Here is a 25,854-nt window from a genome sequence, read left to right as displayed (position 1 = left end):
GCAAAAGAAGGACATGCCAAATACTGAAAAACTCAAACATTCATGTAAATATTTATAAGATTCTACCTTTCCTTCATAATAATAAAATGTTGAAAGACAACATTTGGATTCAATATGAAATGAATGCAAATCGAAATTGTCATTCATTTTCTCAGACATTTGGACTCCAATGAATATAGTCACTATACATAATATTTTATGTGCATTTATGTATGTGTCAGGACTCACAATAATCCAAAAAGCTCTCTGTGGTTTTCCTCTCCTTTCCCATCTGCTATCATACTGTCTAACTTATCCATCAACTCAGCCTCCACCTACACAAGCATGAACACAGACATGCATACGTAAAACAAGCATAACATTTTTCAAAGTTCTGTCTCCTTAAGCATCTTTTCATAAAAATATATTCTAATTTCATCTAATTCTGATTTACTTTACATATTTATTTACAGGTGAAACAGATTGGGAAGGTTATTTGCTGTACATTGTTTACAGTTTTTCATTTGTTATCTGACCTGTTTGAAGTTGCCATTCTTTCGTTGTTCCCAGTCCATCATGTCATGGAAAATAGGAACCATAACATTCCTGACCTCAGCCTGAGGAACCAAAGTTACACCTAAGAATGGACCCATCATCCCAGGGGTAAAGTGAGGTTTATTATCTCCTGAAAATGAGAAAAGAGAGGGACTAACTAAACAAGACTGCATTGTTGTTAACTTAATCTATTAAAGATTTTAGAATAGAAAAACATTTCTCACCCAGCTTCTGCCACATACTGTATAGCTCATATGCCATCTGCACTCTTAAATCTCCATATCTGCAGAACAAAACAAACATTCACTGATAAAACACCTGGAACGCTACATAGTATAAAATGTGTCGTTTATGTGTGTAAGTGTGCATCCATGTGTTTATACTTGTCCATTATTCGTTGCCTCTTGACTTGACTAAGTGACTCGAGCTGCAGACTGGGCTGGCTAATAAATAGCACAGCCAAACTGAAGAAGGAGTTCCATAGCTGAAAATGAAAACATACAGACATGGTCTTCACAGTCTTCACACTTCTTTATCAAGATGTATTTTATGCTATGTTCGAGAGAGAGAGAGAGAGAGAGAGAGAGAGAGACTGAGAGAGAGACAGAGAGAGTGAGACAGAGAGAGAGAAACGAGTGGGAAAGAGAGAGAGAGAGAGAGAGAGAGAGAGAGAGAGAGAGAGAGACTGAGAGAGAGACAGAGAGAGTGAGACAGAGAGAGAGAAACGAGTGGGAAAGAGAGAGCGAGAGAGAGAGAGAGAGAGAGAGAGAGAGAGAGAGAGAGAGAGAGAGAGAGAGAGAGAGCGAGAGAGAGAAAAAGAGAGAGAGAGAGAGAGAAAAAGGAAAAAATTCACAGGTACCTCATCCAAATAGATTGTAGCATTTTAAAAATAACTTCTATTTTTTTTTAGGTATTATTAACAAAAAATCCTGCCTTTTGACCATGACCTTTATTATTACTGGTTCTCTCATTCTTTGATGTGCCATGGACCTTTAGAGAGCTACTATGAGTATTACTGTCAGGTGCAAAGCAAGTTCTGGTTTCCACTCTACTGAAATAATAACATGGCCCTTTCACAAATAATTTGCATAAAAATGTTTTGATATTATTGAACATATATACAGGTATTACAAAGTTATTAAAGATTTTTTAACAAGAATGATGTCCTAGTGCAGCAACACATCTGTTATCTGCATACTGCCAAACCAGTGCTTAAATCTGTGGTTACAAAAACTATTCTCAACATAAGGTTCTAGGCCTCTGAAAGCCAATACTGATTAGAGTCATAGCAAACCTTATCATACAAAGGTCACAACAAATGTCCTCTAATGTGGTCATGTTTTAAAACAATGTCATATTCTAAGGGACAATCACATAGTTCAAGGCACCTGTCAAATGTTATGAGTGCATGATACACAGGGAAAATAGACCATATTATTTATATAAGTATAAATATCCATTTGTAATGGACAGTTTTCACATCATACATGATATGACTTCTTTTATTAACACCGGGATGTACATTTCTAGAAGCAATGTAGTAAAAATAACTAAATATAATATAATAATAATAACTAAAAATGTGAACAAGAACGGTGAAGTTTTCACCTTAAAATCAAAGTCGGCATCTGAGAAGTTCTTGTGAAGTGCAGGAGTCAGATATTGGGTTGTCATCACAATAATTCTGTGCAAGAAATCACAAATACAGGTGACTGTGAGTGAATCTGCAAACCTAATTTAAGGAGCCAGTGAAAATCAATGATAGCAATCAGGCCTGATGCAGGCATTACTCAAAAATCTTTACATCATGTACTACTTTGTATGTAAATTTACCTCCATTTACAGAATATATCACCAATATTCATTATTTAATATATATATATATATATATATATATATATATATATATATATATATATATATATATATACATATATATATATTTATATATGTATATATAATGCTGCCATGTAAATGGTAGTAATGTCAGTTGTGTTATTTTCATACAGAGGTAAATATAAATTTCTGAGAATGAATTACAATGGATATTGCTGGCAACCCATTTTTCTTTTCTGTTACTGGTTGGGTACTATTTTCAGTTAAAGTGAAGCAACAGCACAAGATCACTTCTATCCTTAAAACCTCTTGGTGCTAATGCAATGCCAAAACTCAAGGTACAGCTACCAACTAAACACAACTGACTGACACATGCATATGTTGCGTTAGCCAGCTAATTGCTGAAATCGTCCCATCTTTTCTATTTGCTTCTCTTTGTGTAATACAGATTTATGCTAATTTTAAAAATGTTTCAATTACATAACTGCATAATGTATTCCATTAATAAAAGCCACTGTGGACTGTTGTGTAAATACATTTGAGCATTTAATCAAGTGTTATATTAAGTGTTTTTACCTTTGCTAGAAAATAATCAAAATATTTTGATTACAATACCGCTAAATAAGAAAAACTAGTAAACCAGGATTTAAAATGATAAATCAAAATGATTTACATTATATTATTGTATTATATTATATTTACATATCTGTACAGTTGTACAGACACTACAGATAAAAAACTCTACAGATACTACAGTATTGTTGCTGCCACACAAAAAGAGTATACAGCCCCAAATCTAAACTGTATCTGGAATTCAAATATGAATCCCTACCTTCAGGCAATTACTATATTAGTGCATCTAAAGTAGTTATTATAAGTTTAGTGCACTTTGTCTCACATAGACTAGGATTAGACTGATTGCATATTTATCTTTACATGGGATTAGCATAATGCGTACATCCATAAATACTGCCCTTGATTAATTTAGATGAATAGTCAACATTAAGCTACACTGTAGACAGTGATCTGTGACCTTCGGAAAAAAAATAGCAAGGGGCAAAAGCTAGCACAACAGAATAATATTAGTAACCACATTTTATAACAGAGCATACAGTATCGCACAGTACTTAAGATAAAACTTTCTTTATCAGTATCAACAGGATCTCCAAAATAATCAGGAACCAATTGGAGTAAACTACATATAAAACATATTTTATTTATTATGTACAGCATATGCTTTACATGTGCACCCTTATACCATACGGATTTTCTCAACTGATGTATCATTTTTGTTGCTGATTTTGCTCAGCATTTGAAAAATCAACATATTTAGTTAATTATATTTAATAGCTATTTTGGATTCAGGACTTAGACACAGTCTGCATCTCTTTCTACTTGGCTGCTTACTCAGCTTTCTGCATTATGACTCACCTCCTGCTGCTTATTTGAATACATTAAAGACTTCAACTTTACAAAATTTGCACAGGGCTATCCTTCCTTCTGTAAAGTAAATAATCTCACCTCACTAAGGAACAGTTAGATGTACCTTTTGTATTAAACTGTAATCCTCCTTTATTTCTCCCAACTTTGCAATATAACAGACAACACAAATGGCACATTGTTTACACTTACACTTTACTTTTTTGTGTACATTTATGGCATTTAATCCCAATTTTTGTAATAAAACAAGATCCTGACAGTATTTTTAAACTAAACTCAAACAATCATGCTTGTATTTAACCTTGTCTTGTCTGCTGCTACTTTAATGAAAATCACCCATATGGGCAGATTATCCCTGCCCCAATGAACTTCTAGTAGGACTTACTGCATTTCCTATTTATGACCATTAGGTGAAATAATATCTCTACTAAGGCTACACACATCATGATCAATAGAAAATTTGCATGTATCTTTTTAAAAACCCTGGAGACCCAAAAGATGTAGGGGTGGTTAAAACAAAGTTGTTAAATAGCTGATATAAGCCATGGGGTTTTGCCACACCTGCTCCTTGGACAAGCCACAGCTGCTTTTCTCATTATTAAGACTTTGCTGTGCTCATACACCCCAGAACTCCCACAATATGCCAACACTGAACATTTGACTTTACTTTGCAGAAATGTTTCATATAATGATCAAAGTTACACTATATGGTGTCATCAGAAGAAGATGGGTTTCTTGCAAGGTTTCTTCTTCTTCATGTCATCTCATGGATTTTTTCATGTCAATTTCCCCAACTGATTATTAAAACTACAGCCACATTTCTGCAAATCTACATTGTGACAATGTCTATTCTTAAAAATACTATACAAATGAAGCCAAGTTAAACTGAGTTTAATGAAAACACAGACTATGCACATCTCCAGAATAAGGGATTTCTCAACCCTCTCCTGTCAATCAGACTGTAAATGAGGAACGCACACAGCAACCATAGCCAAATTACAACCAATTACATTTCATGTATGTTATAGCTGCTGTTATGGATATACCCGAATGTTCACAAGCAGTTCCAAAGGTGCAGATGTTATATAATACCATTAAAAAATGCATAATTCTTACTATTTCTGCTGGCAAAGATTTAACACATTCAAACACATTCACATTCAGGAATTAACACATTCAAACAGAATATGTAGAATGCAAACATTAATGTTATTTTCAATAATTCTATTGAAAGAGCCAACACCATTACATCAGTTTATCTGTCTTCTCTGTAAATGGGAGTATGCTTATAAGTTAGGTATTGTGGACACAATATGTCTACGGTAGTTAATCAGTCATCACAAGTGATAATTTGTAAAATTAGAACTGCAGCTAACAGTGTAAAAAGCACCTACAAACTACAAACTGTGACCAAAATGTTTACTTTACATAAAACTTTTGTAAGAGACTGAAAGTTGACATATAACTTGACATGATATATAACTTCATGACATGATATCTATTTTCACTATTTTCCTGGTTCCATTTCAGATGCTACAGCATTATTATTCTGCTTGTGGTAATTTAGCTCTTAATTAATTCTGTACATTCAGTCTGTATCTCACAGAGGTGAGATCACAGAGGTCGGTATCTCACAGAGGTCTGTATCACACAGTCTCACAGAGGTACCTGATTGTGATTTTTGCCTCTTCAAACAATTGTAGTATGGCCATTTTTTGAAAAAGCAAGAGTATTTTTGTTCCACGTTTGTTCCACACTCTAAAACACCTATTAAATCATTTTAAATACTCTAGAAAGAAAGATTCAATTTAAAGCACAAGTGTTTGTCTAGTTGTAAGAGTAAATGTATTGATTTATATTATTGACCCCTTAAAATTTTAATATGAGCAGCTTTATACTTAACAACAAAATCTGATCAGTTTTATAAGTACTGACACTAGTACTGTAAATAAGTAAATACTCACTGGCTGGTGAGAAGTCGCATAGCACTCCAGTCTCGTGGAAACACTCCAAGCTTCATGAGATTTCGGAACACACAGAAGATCTTTAGTAGAAACTCCTGTCATGATAAGAGAAGATTTATTCATAAACTAATAAAGACACAGATACGCTCACAACATGTATGCTTCCATAACATTGCATTTTATGCCTTGCACTGTTTTATTTAAATTCCATTGTTAATATTATGCACCTTGGGACAGAGAAATACAATTTCAATTCTCTATGATGTACAATTTCAATTCTCTGTATGTACTGTACATGTGGAAGAGTTGACAATAAAGAAAACTTGAACTTGAACATGAGTTGGTGCAGTACCTTGTTTGAAATTTACAATAGATTTATTTAGTTTCATGTGTTAGGATCTTTATTAGTTGTAGTTTCATGAGAATATTATCACAGTGGATCCATGTCTGCATTCTAGCTACACTATTCTTCAACATGAGCTTCTTTCTTTGAATGATGTCAGTGTATTTTTTGTGATTTTCACCTTGAGTTCATCTTTGCTGTGGAAGTTGTTGAGTAGGTGGTGGAAATGCAGCTCAGACATCATTTTCAATAGAGACAGGAGACAGGACACATACTCCCCCTATAGGAACACCAAACAAATATATATAGTCATCAAACACATCCCTGCAGGAAAACCAAGCGCACAAGGAGAAATTAATCCCATGCAGTCCCTACAGGAACTGATCACTGAATAGTGATCACATGAAGCGTAGATGGTAGTACAGATGTCAGCACCAACCGACAAAGATAAATGAATCATTTTCAGATTAATTTCAGGTAATACGAATGGGATCTTTTCTATCTTTTCACACAGTTACCAAATTACCCAATCAGTTACCCAATTTTGGCAATATTAAACAAACACTTTAACAAATATTATTTTTGAAAACAAACTTTGTGGATTCTATACTATTTCTATAAAGAAATCACAACACAATGAAATTTCATATTGACAATATCCCTACAACAAAACTAAACAAGTAACTGGTTCACTTATTGCCATTATGAGTTATATGCAAAATTTAAAATTTGATTACCTTCCAAACATAATTAAGAAAGAAAATTCAGAAAAGCTATACTTAACCTTATTACATAATCTGAGAAAGACAATGTCTACGTCCAAATAACTGAATAACATTTCAAATGACAACAGTTCTGGTTCTGATCTCATTAACTACAAATATAAACTACATTCATGTGAATAGACAAACATAATTCAATGACATGCTTGTGAAAATGTTTTGATTGTGATTATAGCTGATTATAAAAATAATACAATAACTACTATTGTTTTTCAGGTTTGTTGAACCAAGCATATCATTTTTTCCACTTTAACTATTTAGATAAATTATTATCTGAGCAGAATAAAAAAAAGGCAGTGAACAAAACAGGTAAAACTACTGAGCAGAGCTCACTGTTATCTCAGCTGTGCACTGAGGACAGCGCTGGTTTCTGCTGTTTTCCACCGCTTGGCTCTTACTCATGATGGATAAAAGTGTTTGAAGAAGTACATCTAATAAGCTCTCCACCATCATCTCCACCTCATCCTGCACACACAAAGACTCCTACAAGAATAAAAAGAAACAGCAGAGGGAAATAACAAACAACTCAAAACACAATAATGTGTGGTAGTGCATATTATAACAGGTAAGAGTGAATGACAAAACATTCTGTGTGGAAATGTACCTGAGCACTAGTGTTGAGGATAGAGAAAATGCTGCTCAAGATTTTGGCACACAGCAGAAGCTCTCTCTGCTGTCTTAGGTGTAGGTGAATGTGATGTAGTACTACAGGAAGCAAAATACTCCGAGATTCTGTAAGGAAGAGATGTTATATATGAGACAATTATTGCATATATAGTGCAGGAATTGAGTTATTTAGAAAACCTTAAAATTTGTAAAGGTCCATTCATTCATTATTCATTTTCCTTCTAGATATCCTGGTAGTTACTGCAGTGGCAAGAGGCTGTGAATAGTTAACTAACTGTGTTTTCAAGCTAACTGTGTTATATGACTAACAGTTATAACTGTGAGGGCAGCAGTGGGTCAACAGTTAAGTCTCTGGTTTACTGACTAGATCAGGTGGTTGGTGTGTCCAAGCCCCTGCACTGCCAATGTTGGGACCTAGAGCATGGCCCTTATGCTGACCTCAACTTCCTAACAAACTGGGATATGCAAAGAAATGAATTTCACTGTGTTGTAAAGTATATGTGACAAATAATGGCTTATTTAATATAATCTTTCCAGTGGGTCCCTACAGATTCTGCCAATTGTCAAGGGACACAGTCATAAAACTGTAGCCTTGCCAGAATATTTCTAACCACCATAATCTTAGACTTTAAAACATCAGTTATTTCTGGCAAGGCATCCTGCATGGGCATACAGTATACACTGAATGGAAGATGTTCTTCAAAGTTACATCACAAGCAGAACTTGTGCCTCCTGTGGCACAAAAAGGGCTTTTCAGACCATCATTGGGGCCACTTGAATGTCTTTTTCATTGGCTTGATTCCTCCCCTGTCTGTACCTTTTGCTTCTTTAACTGCTTTTGCTGCATAGTTCTCCTATACTCCTACACTTTATTTGAACCAGGAGAGAACTTTGTGAATATTATTCAGAAACCATTACTCCTTCTTCAACTTGATGCCTTCCCTCACTACTGATATACATACATATATTACCTGCTATGACAAATCATGATAAGACCTCAATCTCAACAGACAAATTTCCTACCTGGGAAGTAGAAAAGCCTGCTGTCCACAGTACGTGAGATTGACTGGAGCTTAACCACATCCATGGACTGGCCAATATCCACAGTGCTGGGCATGCTCGCTAGTGTCCCTCTCACCAGCTCAGCCACCTCCTGCACCGTGAACATCTGCAGCAGCTCGTCAAAGATGTCTGGAAAACTAGTCAGTAATGTGGCCTGAACAGAGGAAAAATTATAACATCCAAATTATCATTTGGGAACATGAACTCCATTTTATTGACATTCATCATGCATTAATTCCATAACTAAAATTTCCTTGTTTAAACTATTAATAATATTCATGTGTTTCTCTGTCATCCCCTCATGATGATAAAACTCTATTTTGAATGTAAGCAAATATTACAGATGTATGCATCACCTGTGTACAGACAAGTGTCTCAGCATTACGTCCATCCAGGCTGAGCAGAAAACGGATGGACTGGAAGAGCTCATGAATGCTGGCTCTGAACTGCTCCTCTTCCATGCCGCATGTAGCCCGTGAGTAAAGAGACCGAGACTGAACGATAAACTTGAACAGGTATTCCAGTGCCTGAAACCCCCATACACCCACACACACACACACACACACACACACACACACACACACACACACACACACACACACTTTTCTGTATGTAGATAAAAAAATGTTTTGTGGCTTATAGGTTTAACATTTTCAACACACACAAAGTGACTAAGACTCGTATTGGCTGGTTTCAAAAACTTGTCAATGCAGAGATTGTAAAAAGTGAAGCCAGTTTCATCTTCTTGCAGTTTTATTTGAATGATGCCTAGAAGAACATACTTTTTTAAAAACTTTTTTAGCCTTCCTATTGAGAGGACAACAAACACCTTCTGCTTGTTCTATTCAACCTTCAGCCCCACCTTTATCAGTCTAAAGGATGAATCATCCAGCTGATAATAGAAAAGGATTCTTATTAGACAGAGGCTCCATAAGTCACATTTCCCTTGGCCATAGCAAGTGAATACTGTATCCAGGAAGAGAGCAGTGTCCACCCCCACTAAGGCTAAATTAAGGCAAACCAACTGGAGCTTCTGCCTACTCTTCCTGGTCATGAACACAAACATGAGTCTGGCTTATCTGCAAAGGCAGACATATTTACTGACAACGTACAACTGCCACTTTAGAAAAGACATTACATTTATTTAACTGCATCTAATCATCGTAATCAATGTTTCTATATATTCAGAACATCATGCAGTCATGAAGCCCAAATCAGGCAGCCCTACTGAGTTTTCGATCATGACCCATTTGAAGACGGAAAGCATGTTCAATTATTTCTAACTCTCAGTCCTACAAGAAGACACTTCTATGGCTTCTACACTCTAATTGAATTACAGTTTAATAGTAGATATATGTCACACACTTTGAGTTGGCAGTTGTAGCACAAATCCTCTCAGAATGTATGAGGAAGAAATACATTATATAAAGTAAATAACCTTGTTAACCCTTTTATTGCCGGTTATAGCTGTGACCTGAAATCAAACTATATCATCTACAAAGCTGTGTTATCATTTACCAACTGTGTATACACTTTCTGTATTTTTTGCATATACACACCAAAAAATTGGATGTGCAAATATTTACACACACTTCTGACCATGCATATGCCAGTACATGTAGTACTGCAGTACATGTAGCTTCCAAACATGGCTGGCCCAAACCACACTTTCAAGAACACAGTGGCATTAACCTGTGACAAATCACCGGAATGATGAAACTTCACACTTGTTTCCAATCCCACATACTCCTGAAGTATATAAGAATTGCACAGTTTGCCCTTCACATCTAACTATATTTGATTACTTTTTGCGAAAAGCGCTTTTAACAACTGACATTGTCTCAAAGTAGATTTAAAGAAGCATAGAAACAGAATAAAATTTGTAAAGCTTAGAATGAAATCACTATTTATCTCTAACATCTATGAGTAAGCCTGTTGCGAAGATGGCAAGGAAAAACTCCTTGAGATGATATGAGGAAGAAACCTTGAGCAGAACCAGGCTCATATGCTGTGAGGAATGAGTGGCTCATCAATCTATTTTACTTGCCCAATTTGATCAATATTCTAGGGTTTTACCAACTGGCTTGTTAGAATGACAAACTGGCATTTTCCAAACAACTATGAGCCAAATACTGACATTTTATGCATTCATATCATTCTTGCTGCAGTATATTGCATTTCCAAACACAGCAGTGGGAAAGACAAATAGAATAAGGGATTTTCATGCCATGTTTACTAAATGTAACTGGTCAATAGGATAAACCCACATTGACACCATCTCATCCAAACTATAAGTGCCAAATTTTTGTTCTATTTTAATTTACTGTCAGTCAAGGACATCATCTAAGACCTTTCAAAATGCTCCATGTCTATAGAACAAGCAGTGCCATGAGCAGGATGCCCAGATTGTTGTTTACTATATATATGGTAATTTGAGTATGTTTTTTTATACAAATGATTATTACTGTGCACAAGCAATGAATTTGTCAGATTTATTAACTCTATAGAGTAGTACTATGCATATGAATATGTGATAAATGCCCGTTTCCTTGTGTGTACTTACAAATTTAGAGATCATTCTACACATGCTTCAATAAAGGAGACTCCAGTGTCAGTTATGAGCAGCTCTGGCACAATACTGACCCAAATACTTGTCATTAAGTTTTACTCATACCATATCCATTACCAATACTAAACTATAATCTTATATAAACCATTAAAGCACTAGTCCTAAATAATGTACTTGACTACCACTAATGTACAGAATCCATGCATTCTTAATCCTTAATGATGCTTTATCCTAATCATGGTCACAGTTGATCCAGAATCTATACCAATAGATTTATGTGGTAGCTGTGCCTCAGAAGCAGAAAGAAATGGACTGAATAACTAACATTAACTAGCCAAAAAACTAGCTAGCAAACTAACTTATATTTATGGTTTGGTAACTGTGGTTTCTCAGAATTATTTTAACATCACTGTTTGTGGTTATGGTTTGTAAATGTTTATAATTATTTCTTACTAGAAAAGCTACCTATCTAGCTAACATGCTAATCAAAAAGGTTTTTGTAGGGGCATTTGGTCAGCACCTAAATATAAAAACATGCCCTGTCACACATACTGTACGTTTGGGACTAACAATAAATGATCAAGCATGCCATCATACTGACCCTCATAGCATCCTGAATGTGGTCCTGCCGCACAACCTCAGCAGAGCGATCCATATACCACTTCAGACAGCGTATAAGCTCTCTACACACAAACACAAGGATGCTGAGTTGTTAGTCAATTTGTAGCACCAAACATTTACACATTTTATGCAATCACTATTTTAATTTGAGTTACTCTAATTAAATAATGACCAAACTACTTAACATTACAAATATAATGTTCAATATTCATTACTGACTAACATAACAGTTAACAAATTGAACCAACATTTATTTCAATTTAAACAGTATATAAATGAAGAACTGAAAAGTGTGCAAAATTCTATATCCTTTGGTATATTAGTTACTTGTAGGCCAGTGCTCCTGCAAACTGATTGTGTATGTAGGAATCCATAACTGGGCGGAAATGGTAATAGCGTGGATCCCTGACCAGATTAATTATGAACACCTGAAACAGATGTGCATAAACACTCATAAAATCATAATGTAATTAAAGAATTTATCATTCATAAATATAGTCAATAGCAAAAGAAAGCTTCCTACCAGTGACTGGAAAACAAGTGGTCCATATTTGTCAATGTTGTCATCAAGGAGAGAAAACAGTGTATCCAGTACATCCTGCAGAAACTGCAAAAACACAGAACACACCACCATACATTGTGGATACAGGTGTATGCATTTATACAGTATGTGCGATATTTGTGTGTGTCTGTGTGTGTGTGTGTGTGTGTGTGTGTGTGTGTGTGTGTTCACCTTAACAATTTCCTCTCCATTAATTACTCGTAGGCGGCCTAGGACATCCAGAACTCTCTCAGGATTCGCTTTCCATTTTAACAAAGTCAGAAGGTCCACTGTCCCCACATACACATAAACAGAGAGAGAGAGAGAGAGAGAGAGAAATTGAGAAAGAAAGAAAGAAAAAAAGAAAGAAAGAAAGAAAGAAAGAAAGTGCTTTAAATGAAAGGAATTCTTTAAATTCAGCTTCCATTAGATTAATGAATACATTAATTTACTGCACCACAATAAATGACAGTCAGTATCTGTTGTGTTTTTGTACATGTGAATGAGAGCAAAGAGAGAGTTCTTCACAGTAGCTGAGTATACATTTATAAAAGCCATAATTCTAAATCAAGTCATACAAGCATTTAGCTTTAAAGGTCTGTGCAAAATCTAATGCTTTCAAATAAATGCTTCCCATTTGATGGTGCCATTTGTATCATTGTTACTTCACTCAATACGTACAAACATGCCATCAGGCAAAAACAAAACAGGAACATTAATGCTGGCTAGATGTTTGCTGGCCCCCTTAATGTTTAATGAACAGCCTAAAGAAAAAACAAACAAAAAAATTAATTCTCCTGTTCAAGACAAAGCAGTGTTTAAGCTGGCTCTCAGAAGCAGAAACCATATAACACCATTTCCTGTGATAACACTTTTTTTGCAGTCGTTATTTTTTTATTGCCATTTGGTGTTAATAATTATGAAAACTGTGACATGTCTATTGTAAACATTGTTTTTTTTGTTTTTTTTTATATTTTACGATATTTATAATTCTATTCTGATATTTTCAATCAATTGTATTCAATATAATACATTAACTAATATTAATTGCATAATGGTTGAAAACAAACAAACAAATCAGATGATATTGTGTGTGTGTTACCATTCTGTGTGAGCTTTGTGGAAACCAGTATGGTGCTGATGCAAAAACTCTCCTTGCTGCTGCGCTGGAAGGGGAATGAAGCTGGAATAGCAGGACAGGTGTTTAGGTCTGATTTACTGCACGGCATACTCAAATACAGACCTTGATTGGTAAATGTCGTGTTTTCATCACACTAGAGAGAGAGAGAGAGAGAGAGAGAGAGAGAGAGAGAGAGAGAGAGAGAGAGAGAGAGAGAGAGAGAGAGAGAGAGAGAGAGAGAGAGAGAGAGAGAGAGAGAGAGAGAGAGAGAGAGAGAGAGAGAGAGAGAGAGAGAGAGATTGTAGTCATTTTGCATGTTCTACTGTTAGGTCAACATGCTAAAGACACTTATTCACAATATTCCATATTACTTTAACACATCTACTACTCTTTGCTTTTTCTTAACAAATCTGGGTACTGTAATGATTTAGAATCCCACTATCCAGACATGGATGGTTTCTTCGTCTTGTCTCAGTGAGTCATTGCTTACTGCTGTACTTTTTTATCCACTTATTAGGGAAATAAATCTTCATCTGGGTATCTGTAAAGCCACTTTGTGACTATTCCTGCTTTATATAATGCTACACAAATAAAATAATTTTAAAAAAAATGTAAAGTTCATTACATCATGTTGGCTGTTTCGTATAGATGCCGTATTGGGACACATGAAACTTGATGTGGCAAAATCAAAGGTTACATATTTTATGTAGAAAAAGAAAAAGAAAATGAGAAGAAAAAGATAATATAGAAAAAGAAAATGAGAAAAAGATAGAAAAAGAAAAAGAGAGAGGTTACAGTATATAAAGCATTATACAAAGTCTACAGTTATTTTGACCTGGATCCTCTGGCCTTCAAGGGATTATCGCATGTTATGTTCAGACAAACACACACGCACACGCAACCTCACACACACTATCGCTGCAATTCAGCAGTATCGCTGCATATCGCTGCAATTCAGCAGTACTATTAAGTCACCAGTACATGCTCTTACTACTGGTTGCCATATTAGCAACAGAGGTGGGTAAAGTATCCAAAATCTGTACTCAAGTAAAAGTACAAGTACTTATGGAAATATTTACTCAAGTAAGAGTAAAAGTAACAATCTTAATAGTTACTTGAGTAAGAGTAAAAAAATATCCGATGAAAAAACTACTCAAGTAGTTAGTTACTAGTTACTTCTCATCTGATTGATATGAAGCAAAAACCCTGATTTTCAAACTACTTGGAGAGCTTTCACACACCTCTCCTTAAAAGTCTCTTTATTCTGCTAATATAAAACACAGGTTGAAGTATATATATATATATATATATATATATATATATATATATATACACGTATTTTATATATATATATTTATATACATAAAATGGGATTAATGGTTTAATGATGTTTATTGAGTCTAATGAATGATGTGCTGGTCTAACCTGCTCTTCCTTTTAAGATTAATTCTTACATTTGTTACATCTTATAAGTAAGTACATGTATTCTTTAGGTAGGGATAAAACAAAATATAATCCCGTTTTTATTTTGTATATCGTCGCTGTCGGGCGGAATCCTCGTATCTCCAAAACCGTTATTTTTCAGGAAATTAAAAAAACGCCGTACCTTATCTGCAGTGCACATGGTTTAGTCTGCGTTACAGTGGATTGTCTTGCGCTAAATTCCTGTCCTCAGACGAGCACCAGAACTAGCGGGGGTCAAGATTTTTTTTTCTTTGAGCCCAGTGTTTTGAAGACATTTACCTCAGAAGACGTGTTGATTCGTTGCGACTCTTAGTAAGGAGAAATATGCCGCGAAGCTCTCTCGCGGAGTGAGGAAGAGGTGGGCAGTTGAAGTGTCCAGTGGAGTTAAGAGATTTGCGCTCAAGCTATTTTCAAGACTTTAGATTGGTTAATAACTTGTAAAATTAACAGACCCACGTGGGGACTGACCAATATGTTCTAAAAATAGCACTGGTCAAAATATAGTTCCGTCTAAAAAAAATTTTCTTGCTGTAGTTTTTGAATAAAAAATGCTTGCATTAATGTAGATTTTAAAATGACTATATTTAATTTACAGCATTTAGCAGACGCCCTTATCCAGAGCGACTTACATTTTATCTCATTTTTATACAACTGAGCAATTGAGGGTTAAGGGCCTTGCTCAGGGGCCCAGCAGTGGCAGCTTGGTGGATGTAGGAATCGAACTCACAACCTTCCGCTTGGTAACCCAACACCTTAACCACTAAGCTACCACATCCCTACAAATCCCTACACATAAAATTTCATTTTATTTAATTTAAAAACAATGTAAACAAAAATGTTTTATGTATATAACAAACTCTGGCCTTTTCTGAAGTCAAATGTCAATATTGCGCGCACGTCACGTCCGACTCCTGACACAAGGAAGCGGTGCAGCAACAATGAGGAGTCAGTTGTGATTTACCCCAAAAACATGGCAGAAAAGCGACAGAAAACATACCATTTTGTTTGAGAGGAAGAGTTATTTTTTACGCCAGTCAAAGAAAAGTGTGTGTGTCTCATTTGCGGGACGACTGTTGCGACGGCAAAGCGGCACAATGTGGCAGGACACTTCAGTACGTGTCACAAAAGTTTCAATGCTAACTACCCACCCGGCAGCGCATTAAGGATAGAAAAAGACGGTAAAAATACTTTCATGCAAGTGGACATGACATGCACTGCTGAGCAACTAAGTGCTCTGTTGGATGCTGGACAGGTAAAGATCCTAACGTTGCAAAATGACATTCACCTCAAAGCCCATCAGTCTTCATCAAAAGTTTTGTGCCTTGTGGACACAGAAAAGTACAGTGGTGTATGCACAGCAGCTATGAAAGATGCCTGCCTTTTTGGTTCAACCTACCTCTGTGAATCAGCCTTTTCTAACATGAACTTTATCAAGAACTAACACAGAACACGCCTTACTGATGCACATTTACAAGACTCACTCAGACTTGCAGGGTCAAATTATTCACCAGATTACAGTACAATGGTGAGCAGAATGCAGTGCCAGGCTTCCCACTAACAGACATTTACAGACAAAGAAGAGATAACATGTGTTCATTGAAAACACCATAACATTAAACTAAAAATGGTGCACAGAAATGTGAAAAATTGTTCAAAAAAGACTAGATAACTTGTTGTGACTTGATTAATGATTTCCTTGACATTACTTCCTGACTTTCAAATGTTGGAACAGATAAACAAATAAATGTTGCATGTTTAAATATTCCTACCGTCATTGTTGTATAAATCATTGTTAATAATTGTGGGGAATAATTAACATTGACATGTGAGCAGTCTCTTCACCATATTATTATTATTATTATTATTATTATTATTATTATTATTAAAAAGTGATCTGTACAATTTTGCTATTGAGGAAGTTTGTATCAAACAGGTAGCCCTTCGTACTTCGTACAGTTCCCTTGAAGTAGCCCTCAGTCTTAAAAAGGTTGGTGACCCCTGGTTTACACTTTAGTGAAAAAAAAAAGAACTTAGTCAAAAAAAACTTAAGAGAGATGTCAGGATTTGCGTATAAATGCAAAACGTCTTACAGCATGCAATTCAATTTATTTTGTGGAACATGGATATGAAAATGCAGACACTTATAATAAATGTTTGTTCATGAATGTGTTGTTTGTAGGGTTCACAGGATTGCACGAGAGCATATATGAGGGAAAACATTCAGACAGTGTGTGAAATGTAGTATTACGTTAAGGTCAAAGTGCCAATAGTTAACAAATTACCATCAAATAGGCATAATTTTGACACTTACCGCTATGTGTTTTTTTAGGTTGGAGCTGGAATTCTTGTAAGCTGCGATGTCTGTTTGTTTTGGTGCACACAGAATGCAGCGCATTATAAAGCTATTATTTTTTACATCTTGGAGTGAAAATATAGAATTAATTTGAGGCCACGGGTGATCTGCCTTTGATAAAGCGCAAACGACTTCATCTGCTTCAGCCATCATCTTCCAACTAAAGGTGTGCTAAACTTCAGCAGGAGATGCGCAGCATACTCTCGCGAAGCAGCCTCTCCAACGTCTCACGAGACTTGTCATATAAACTAATTGTTATTTATTAAATCTCATATTTATTAACATTTGAGTAACGGAGGAATGCCGCCGATTGTAGCGAAGTAAAAGTTAAGTTTTTCCACTAAAAATCTACTTGAGTAAGAGTAAAAGTACGCATCTTTAATTATACAGTACTCAAAAGGTACAAATTACCCAAAAAAATGTACTCAAGTAAATGTAACGAAGTAAATGTAATTATGTTGGCTTTGTAGAAGCCAACATTCTGATTTCCTTTATAAGCTTATTATTATTATTATTATTATTATTATTATTATTATTATTCTTAGCCACAAATTTATCAAGAGTAACTCGTCCTAGGGCTTTCGAGCCACATGCACCAAATTCGGATATGTCGTAGACCCTGGTCTGAAGTTTGTTGCTACTACTTTTCTAAGCGATCGGAATTCCGGCATTCCCGGTACGGAAGCTCAAAGTGGCCTTTTTTCGTATCCACTTCCATTATAAATTTTGGAGGTTTATAACTCGGCAAGTTTTCGAGCGATTTACACCAAACTCGGACAGGTTCTTTAGGACGTTACTCCGGACAAAGTTCCGGACTCGGCGTTCCGACGGAACTTTCGGTTTTCCCGTAGTCGACGATGGAACGTCCCATAGACTTGAATGGGGAATTCCTAAAATTCCTCTAAGCTTTCACACACGCAGCGTGCGCAGAGCTCAGGCACGGCTTCTCTCCTGTGTTCTATGCAGTATAATAATAAGTAGAATCCCATAATGACTGCAGTATTGACATGAAATGTCCAAACCCTCAGTAGCCACTTTTTGCCAAAAGTATTGGCACCCCACCGGGTATACTGGTGACGTCACGTGTAGCCCCGCCCCCAGAATAAGCGAAATCAAAAATGAGCACAATATGGACATGTCATATATCAAAACACTCAGCCCAATGAGGGGAACTGCCCCACGTGGATTTTGGTCACGTCACGTGACGTCACGTGTATAGCCCTGCCCCCAAAATAAGCGAAATCAAAAATTTGCACAACATGGACATGTGACATATCAAAACACTCAGCCCAATGAGGGGAAGTGCCTCACGTGTGTTATGGTCACGTCACGTCACGTGTCGTCACGTGTCATCACGTGAAAATAAAAAATTTGCACAACATGGACATGTGACATATCAAAACACTCAACACAATGAGGGGAACTGCCCCACGTGTAATTTGGTAACGTCACGTGACGTCACGTGTAGCCCCGCCCCCAAAATAAGCGAAATCAAAAATTTGCACAACATGGACATGTGACATATCAAAACACTCAGCACAATGAGGGGAACTGCCCCACGTGTATTTTGGTCACGTCACGTGACGTCACGTGTAGCCCCGCCCCCAAAATAAGCGAAATCAAAAATTAGCACAACATGGACATGTCATATATCAAAACACTCAGCCCAATGAAGGGAAGTGCCTCACGTGTGTTATGGTCACGTCACGTCACGTGTCGTCACGTGTCATCACGTGAAAATAAAAAATTAGCACAACATGGACATGTGACGTATCAAAACACTCAGCACAATGAGGGGAACTGCCCCACGTGTATTTTGGTCACGTCACGTGACGTCACGTGTAGCCCCGCCCCCAAAATAAGCGAAATCAAAAATTTGCACAACATGGACATGTGACATATCAAAACACTCAGCCCAATGAGGGGAAGTGCCTCACATGTGTTATGGTCATGTCACGTCACGTGTCGTCACGTGAAAATAAAAAATTTGCACAACATGGACATGTGACATATCAAAACACTCAGCACAATGAGGAGAACTGCCTCATTGGTATTCGGATCACATCACATGCTCATGTCCGCTTGCCTCCAAAAGTATTGGCACCCTAGCGGTCCAGTAGCTTTCACAATCTTTCTGTCCACTTGCCTCCAAAAGTAACACTGACCCTTATGTCCACTCGCCTCCAAAAAGCACCGGCCTTTGCGAATACTTGCACCGTCAAAGCCAACATCAAAGTTTGTCTCGACGAACTTTATAAATCTAGTTCGTTATTACCCACCTCTGATTAGCAATGTTACAGCAATTAGTGGGTGGCAAAATTAGCTTTTCACTTGAGAACAAATCTAAAATGAAACATTCTGGAAGATTTGGTGCTTGTATTTAAAATTCACCAGTGTACATCTTATTATATCATATGAGATGAAGGAAAAGCAGTGTGTGATCTTTTGCCACGGATCACGTGCACTGTAATGTCTTCACTCTCCTTGTGACAGCCTTTAAGATGCGTCAGTATTCATTCGAGTGGGATTAATATTCAGTAATGCTTTGTTGATACTGTAAATGTAAATGGTCAGGGCAATGAAGCTTACTGAACTGAACTTTCATTAAAGACAACTCAGTGAGGTATACTAGTGAGGATTTCCACCCAGTAATATTTAATAATTATGTTGGCTTTGTAGAAGCCAACATTCTGTTTTCCTATTTAAGCTTAGACAAAAATTTATAAAATTTAATGCGGCCTAGGGCTTTCGAGCCACATGCACCAAATTCGGATATGTTGTAGACCCTGGTCTGAAGTTTGTTGCTATTACTTTTCTAAGCGATCCGAGTACCGGTACTTCCGGTACCGGGTCTCAAATTGGCCTTTTTTCCCATAGACTCCCATTATAAACTTTGGAGGTTTATAACTCGGCAAGCTTTTGAACTATCTACACCAAACTCGGCCAGGTCCTTTAGGGTGATACTCTGAACAAACCGACTGGCCTTTCGGTTGTGCCGCAGCCCCGCCCCCAAAATATGCAAAATCAAAAAACTTTTTACAACATGGACATGTGACATATCAAAACACTCAGAACAATGAGGGGAACTTCCTCATATGTATTCTGATGACGTCACATGAAAATAAAAAAAATTGCACAACATGGGCATGTGACATATCAAAACACTCAGCCCAATGAGGGGAACTTCCTCAGGAGAATTCAGATGACGTCACATGCCCGTCTCCACTTGCCTCCAAATGTTTTGGCACCCTATCTTTCTGTCCACTTGCCTCCAAAAGTAACACTGACCCTTATGTCCACTTGCCTCCAAAAAGCACCGGCCTTTGCGAATACTTGCCTCGTCAAAGCCAACATCAAAGTTTGTCGCGACGATCCAGTTAAACACTTATTCTCATGTGATCTCATGAGACATATCAGCTCTTACTGTGGACAGAGTTTTATGTTCTACAATGTCCTCTTTTCTTTTCTATTACTACAAAGCAGCTACACAAGCACATGCACATGCACATGCACATGCACTAGGTACATATTATATTTAAAAGAAAGGTTAGATCCAAAACCAAAAGGAGGGGTTGGTGAATGCAATTTTTAAATACTTAAAGACTAAAGCTACAGTATTTTTTTTTTTGTTGAAAATGAAATAGATGAAATTGTCAGGGAAGAAATCAAATACTTTATAATCTGATGTTCCTGGGCTGCTGTGAGTCACCCTGACAATTCACAGTTAGCACCGTGTCAGGGGAATAGAATCAGAACTGGAGGGAATTATGTATGCCAGCATCAGATACCAGCTAGGTTATAGCAAACGTCATCATGCCCTACTTTTAAACACAAAAGAAGTCCAAAATACACCATGACTGGCAGGAGCCAGCAGCCAGAGAGAGCGATGTGAGTGTTAAAAAGTAAACACAAGTGAGTCAGACATATACTATACTATACTATACTATACTATACTATACTATATATACTTTAAGAAGAATAAATTTTGATATTTTGAGAATTTTGATAGTTGTTAATAACAAAAGATAGATGCTAATTAGATGATTTAGTTTTGCTTGTATGAAACATGTTTGAGAAATTATTGAATGTTATTATACTGCATTACCATTCAGGCAGTCAGGAACTTTGCATTATGTGATTCACAAAACAGTGAATTTTATCTGCATGTGTGCATTTCCAGCCTTGACTTTAATCAGATCACAGGAGAACAGACCAGCACTAACAAAGTTACTAAATGTTAGTCTGCAAGTAGCACACAATAAAATTTTGTAGCATAAAATATTCTTCTTCTACTTTTGACTTTTCCCATTAGGGGTCACAACAGTGAATCAACTCTATCCTTGGCATCCTCTATTCTTGCACCAATTACCTTCATGTCCTCATTTAACATATCCATATATTTCCTCTTTGGCCTTCCTCTTTACATCTTTTCATCTTTTGTCACACAACACTCCTGACACATTTCTCCACCTGTACTAACCTCTTCACATCTTTTCCACACTCCCCATCACACTGGATGGTTGACCTCATATACTTAAACTCCTGCACCTTTTTGACCGCAGCCCCGTGTAACCTAACTGTTCTACTTCCCTTCCTCTCAAACACATGTATTCTGTCTTACTACAACTGACTTTCATTCCGCTTCGTTTCAGAGCAGAACTCCACCTTTCCAGGTGATCCTCCACCTGCTCTCTACTCTCACTACAGATCATAATGTCATACAAACATCATTGTCCACTGTGATTCCTGTCTAACTGTCAACCTGTCCATCACCATAGCAAACAAAAAGGAACTCAAAGCCGATCCTTGATGTAGTCACACCTCCAACTTGAACTCCTTTGTCTGACCTACAGCAATCAGCACATCTTACTTCTGTCAATACAGCACATCTTACTTCTGTCATATTCCTCTCATACATATCCTGAACTACTCTGACGTACTTCTCGTAAAATCCTCATACAGTACCATAGCTCCTCTCTCTTAGCACCCGGTCATACGCTTTTTTCTAAAATGCTTTTCTCTAAAAAGAGATGCAGTGGAGCTCCTTCTGACCATTTCTGTACTTCTCCATTAACATTCTCAGAGCAAAAATTGCATTCGTATTGCTCTTTCTGGGCATGAAGCCATACTGCTGCTCACAAATATCCACTTCCTTTCTTAGATTAGCTTCCACTGCTCTTTCACAAACTTCATTGTGTGGCTCATTAGCTTTATACCTCTGCAGCTGCTACTCTTCACATCACACTTGTTCTTAAAGATCGGCAGTAGAACACTTTTCATCCATTCCTCAGGCATCTTCTCCCTTTCTAAAATTCTGTTTAACAATCTAGATAGAAACTCCACTGCTGTCTCTCCTAGACACTTCCACACCTCCCCAGGTGTGTCATCTGGACCAACAGAGTTTCCACTTTCTTGATTCACCTCAGAGCCTTCCTCACCCTATCCTTATAATCTTCCCTATTTCTTGCTCTAAAATGTTCACCTCCTCCCCCCTCATTCCCTCTCATTTTCCTCATTCATCGGCTCATCAAAATACTCCTTCCATCTTCTCTGCACACTCTCCTCACCCGTCAGTACCTTACCCTTATCTGTTGCACATCTTTCCCATCTCTATCTCTCTGTCTTGCTAAAAAGTCCTTCTCACCTTACCTCATGTCTACCCTGGCATACGACTCATCGTATGCTTTCTGTTTTCCCTTTGCCAAGTCCCTCTTCACTCTGCACTGTAATCCAGTCTACTTTCTTCAGTCCTTTCTACGTCCCACTTCTTTTTAGCTAGCCTCTTTCTCTGAATGCTGTCCTGTACTTTCTAATTCCAACACCATGTTTCCTTATTTTCTTTTCTCCTTCCAGGTGACACACCTAGCACTCTCCTACCTGTCTCCCTGATCACTTCTGCTGTAGTTTCCCAGTCATCTGGAAGCTCTTCCTGACCACTCAATGCCGGTCTCAGCTTCTGTCTAAATTCCTCACGACATTCTTCCTTTTTCAACTTCCACCACTCTGTCTTCTTTTCTATCTTTCCTCATCTCTTCTTTATGACCACCAGAGACATCCTACACATCCAATGCTGTCTGGCTACACTCTCTCCTATCACCAATTTGCAGTCACTAATCACTTTCAGATTTCCTCTTCTACATACTGTAGAACGTCGTCTACCTGCGTACTTCTACCTCCACTCTTTTATGGATCTCTATGTTCCTCTCTCTTCTGTCAATAACCGTTAATTATAGCCATTTTCATCCGCTTAGCAAAGTCCACCACTATCTGTTCTTCCAGGTTCACCAAAACCTTCCTATCACCTCCCCATTACCTCTGTTTCCCTCACCAACATGACTGTTGAAGTCTGTTCCAATCACTACTCTCTCCCATCTGGGAATACTCCCATAACCTCATCTAACTCACTCCAGAATCTCTCCTTCTCTTCTAACTCACTGAAGACATTCAACACCACTCCTTCAATTTCTAACTTCAAACTGATTACACTGTCTGACATTTTTCACCTCTAAAACAATCCTACCTCATTTCTCTTCCTATCCACACCATAATAAAACAATAAAAGTTTGTTTTCCCCTCCAATACTTTAGAATTGAGAACCTATTAAAACCAATTTAGAAATAAAACCTATTTCTAGACTCATTAACTTTTCTTATTCTACTGGCAGATCATTTTTCTAAAAATTAACATTTAAAATGAGCAAAATATTCTTCCAAGAAAAATAGTCAAATATGTCTAAAAATGGGTTTGTTTTTTTGCAGTGTATAGTTTGATTTTTTATAGTTATATCTTGTGGCGAGAGGAATAAGTGACAGTTTAAGTGTCCTTTTGGGGATATTTAGCTGGTATCCACTATGACAAATACTTATATTTAAAACATAAATACATGTACATTATAGTTAAGTAAGTTAAAAATATTGATACTCACAAGGCTAGTAAGACAAAGTCTTTTGACACTGTACATCACCCTTGGTTATCAGGGTTAGCAGCACATTTATGGTGCCAAATGTGTACCTTGTGAAAAGTTGTTAACAGCTAGATTCTTAGAAACAGACACCCATCATAAAAGAAACAGCTCATGAGAACAGGGCAACACTTAAAAAATAGCTCAGTAGTGTCAGGAGGCAAAACACTGTACATCATTGAATTGTGTACAGTAGTGGGGGAAATACATGACACTGATAAATGAGAAGTTCTCAATAAATTCCTCAACTAATGGTAATGTAGGTATGCAGGTAATGACCCAGGACTTCTTCAATGCAAAAAACCATAATGTGTGTATCTACACACCTTATACACGAAAAGCTCATGGCACTCATCCCCTAAGGTGGTTCCATCCTCCCTCATGAGTGGAGTGAAAGAGAAACCAAACAGCTTCTTCTCTCCTTTATCTTTAGCTGCAGACAAGAAAAACACAAAGAATCATATTTTTTTATTATTATTATTATTAATAATAATAATAATAATAACAATAATAATAGTAATAATAATAATAATAAAACATATATATATATTTTACATATTTTAACTTTAAGTACATAGGACATGTGGAGTAGTAAACAGGCAATACTCACTGGAGCAATGTCTGAACTCGAATCGTAGGTGTGAGCCACGAAAGCGCTCAATAGGAATGGACAGTTTGAGGCTTTCACTCCAGCGAGGACTGTTATTGTGATACAGGACAAAAGAGCAATGCTCACTAACATTCGGCTCTCCACAGCCCACACTAATGCAATCCTGAGACAGAAGGAGAGAAACAGAAAATATATAGATCTTTAAACCTTAGATTTTCATATACAGTTCAGAGGAGCTTAAAAAGCATTTCTCATATTACACTTACACAATTTTAAATAGTTAACTATCAAGGCTGTGATAACAACTGCATGACTGCATGTTTGGTGATCGTTAGTCAAAACGCAAGAAATAAATTCTCATGTGAAATACATGGCAAATACACTCACTGCGCACTTTATTAGGAATACCTGAACACCTGTACAATCATGCAGTTCACCTGGCAGCAGCTCAAAGCAATAACTCCTGCAGATACAGGTCAAGAGCTTCAGGTAATATTTAAACCAAGCATCAAACCGTAATGAACAAAAGTGTACTCTCTTTGACTTTTACTGGCATGGTTATTGGTTAAAGAAGGGCTGCACTGAATATTTTAGAAACTGCTGATCTCCTGGGATTTTCACACACAACAGTTTAGAGAGTTTAGACAGACTGGTGTGAGAAAACAAAAAACATACTGTGTGGGGAGGGCCTGCATGAGAAAGCAGTTGATAAGAGTGCTCAGAGAAAAATGATCAGACTGTTCTGAGCTAACAGAAAGTCTACTGTAACTCTATAAGCACTATTTGTAATTCTGTTGACCAGAAAAGCATCTCAGAACACATAACACATAAAATCTTGAAGAGGAAGAGCTACAACTTCGAAAGACCACATAGGTTCCACTTCTGTAAACCAAGAACAATAATCTGAATCTATTATGGGCCCAGACATACCCAAACTAGACAGTTGAAGACTGTAATAAAACTAGGTAACATTTTTGTAATCTTCAACTCGTCAGTTTAGAGTCGGTTGTGTTTGAAAATCTCAGAT

The 25,854-nt window shown here is 36.9% G+C and overlaps 1 protein-coding gene across 1 annotated transcript in view; it reads right to left on the bottom strand.

Annotated features, from left to right (window-relative positions):
• LOC132853964 (dedicator of cytokinesis protein 3-like) overlaps positions 1-25,854 on the bottom strand; it is a 72,267-nt gene that overhangs the window by 12,875 nt on the left and 33,538 nt on the right. Inside the window, exons 16-33 of the mRNA XM_060882056.1 lie at positions 24,828-24,990; positions 24,544-24,650; positions 13,422-13,593; positions 12,512-12,609; positions 12,302-12,385; positions 12,106-12,206; positions 11,759-11,840; positions 8,945-9,115; positions 8,550-8,742; positions 7,504-7,631; positions 7,233-7,382; positions 6,299-6,397; positions 5,775-5,869; positions 2,143-2,218; positions 918-1,018; positions 759-817; positions 516-664; positions 229-314 (exon numbers count right to left, since the gene is read on the bottom strand). Of these exons, the coding sequence (XP_060738039.1) occupies positions 229-314; positions 516-664; positions 759-817; positions 918-1,018; positions 2,143-2,218; positions 5,775-5,869; positions 6,299-6,397; positions 7,233-7,382; positions 7,504-7,631; positions 8,550-8,742; positions 8,945-9,115; positions 11,759-11,840; positions 12,106-12,206; positions 12,302-12,385; positions 12,512-12,609; positions 13,422-13,593; positions 24,544-24,650; positions 24,828-24,990 (2,114 nt within the window). The remainder of the gene's footprint in view (positions 1-228; positions 315-515; positions 665-758; positions 818-917; positions 1,019-2,142; positions 2,219-5,774; positions 5,870-6,298; positions 6,398-7,232; positions 7,383-7,503; positions 7,632-8,549; positions 8,743-8,944; positions 9,116-11,758; positions 11,841-12,105; positions 12,207-12,301; positions 12,386-12,511; positions 12,610-13,421; positions 13,594-24,543; positions 24,651-24,827; positions 24,991-25,854) is intronic.

The sequence above is a fragment of the Tachysurus vachellii genome, chromosome 11, assembly GCF_030014155.1.
Source record: "Tachysurus vachellii isolate PV-2020 chromosome 11, HZAU_Pvac_v1, whole genome shotgun sequence".
Taxonomy (NCBI): domain Eukaryota; kingdom Metazoa; phylum Chordata; class Actinopteri; order Siluriformes; family Bagridae; genus Tachysurus; species Tachysurus vachellii.
The sequence above is the reverse complement of the archived record's forward strand: the minus strand, read 5'-3'. Positions and strand labels throughout refer to the sequence as shown.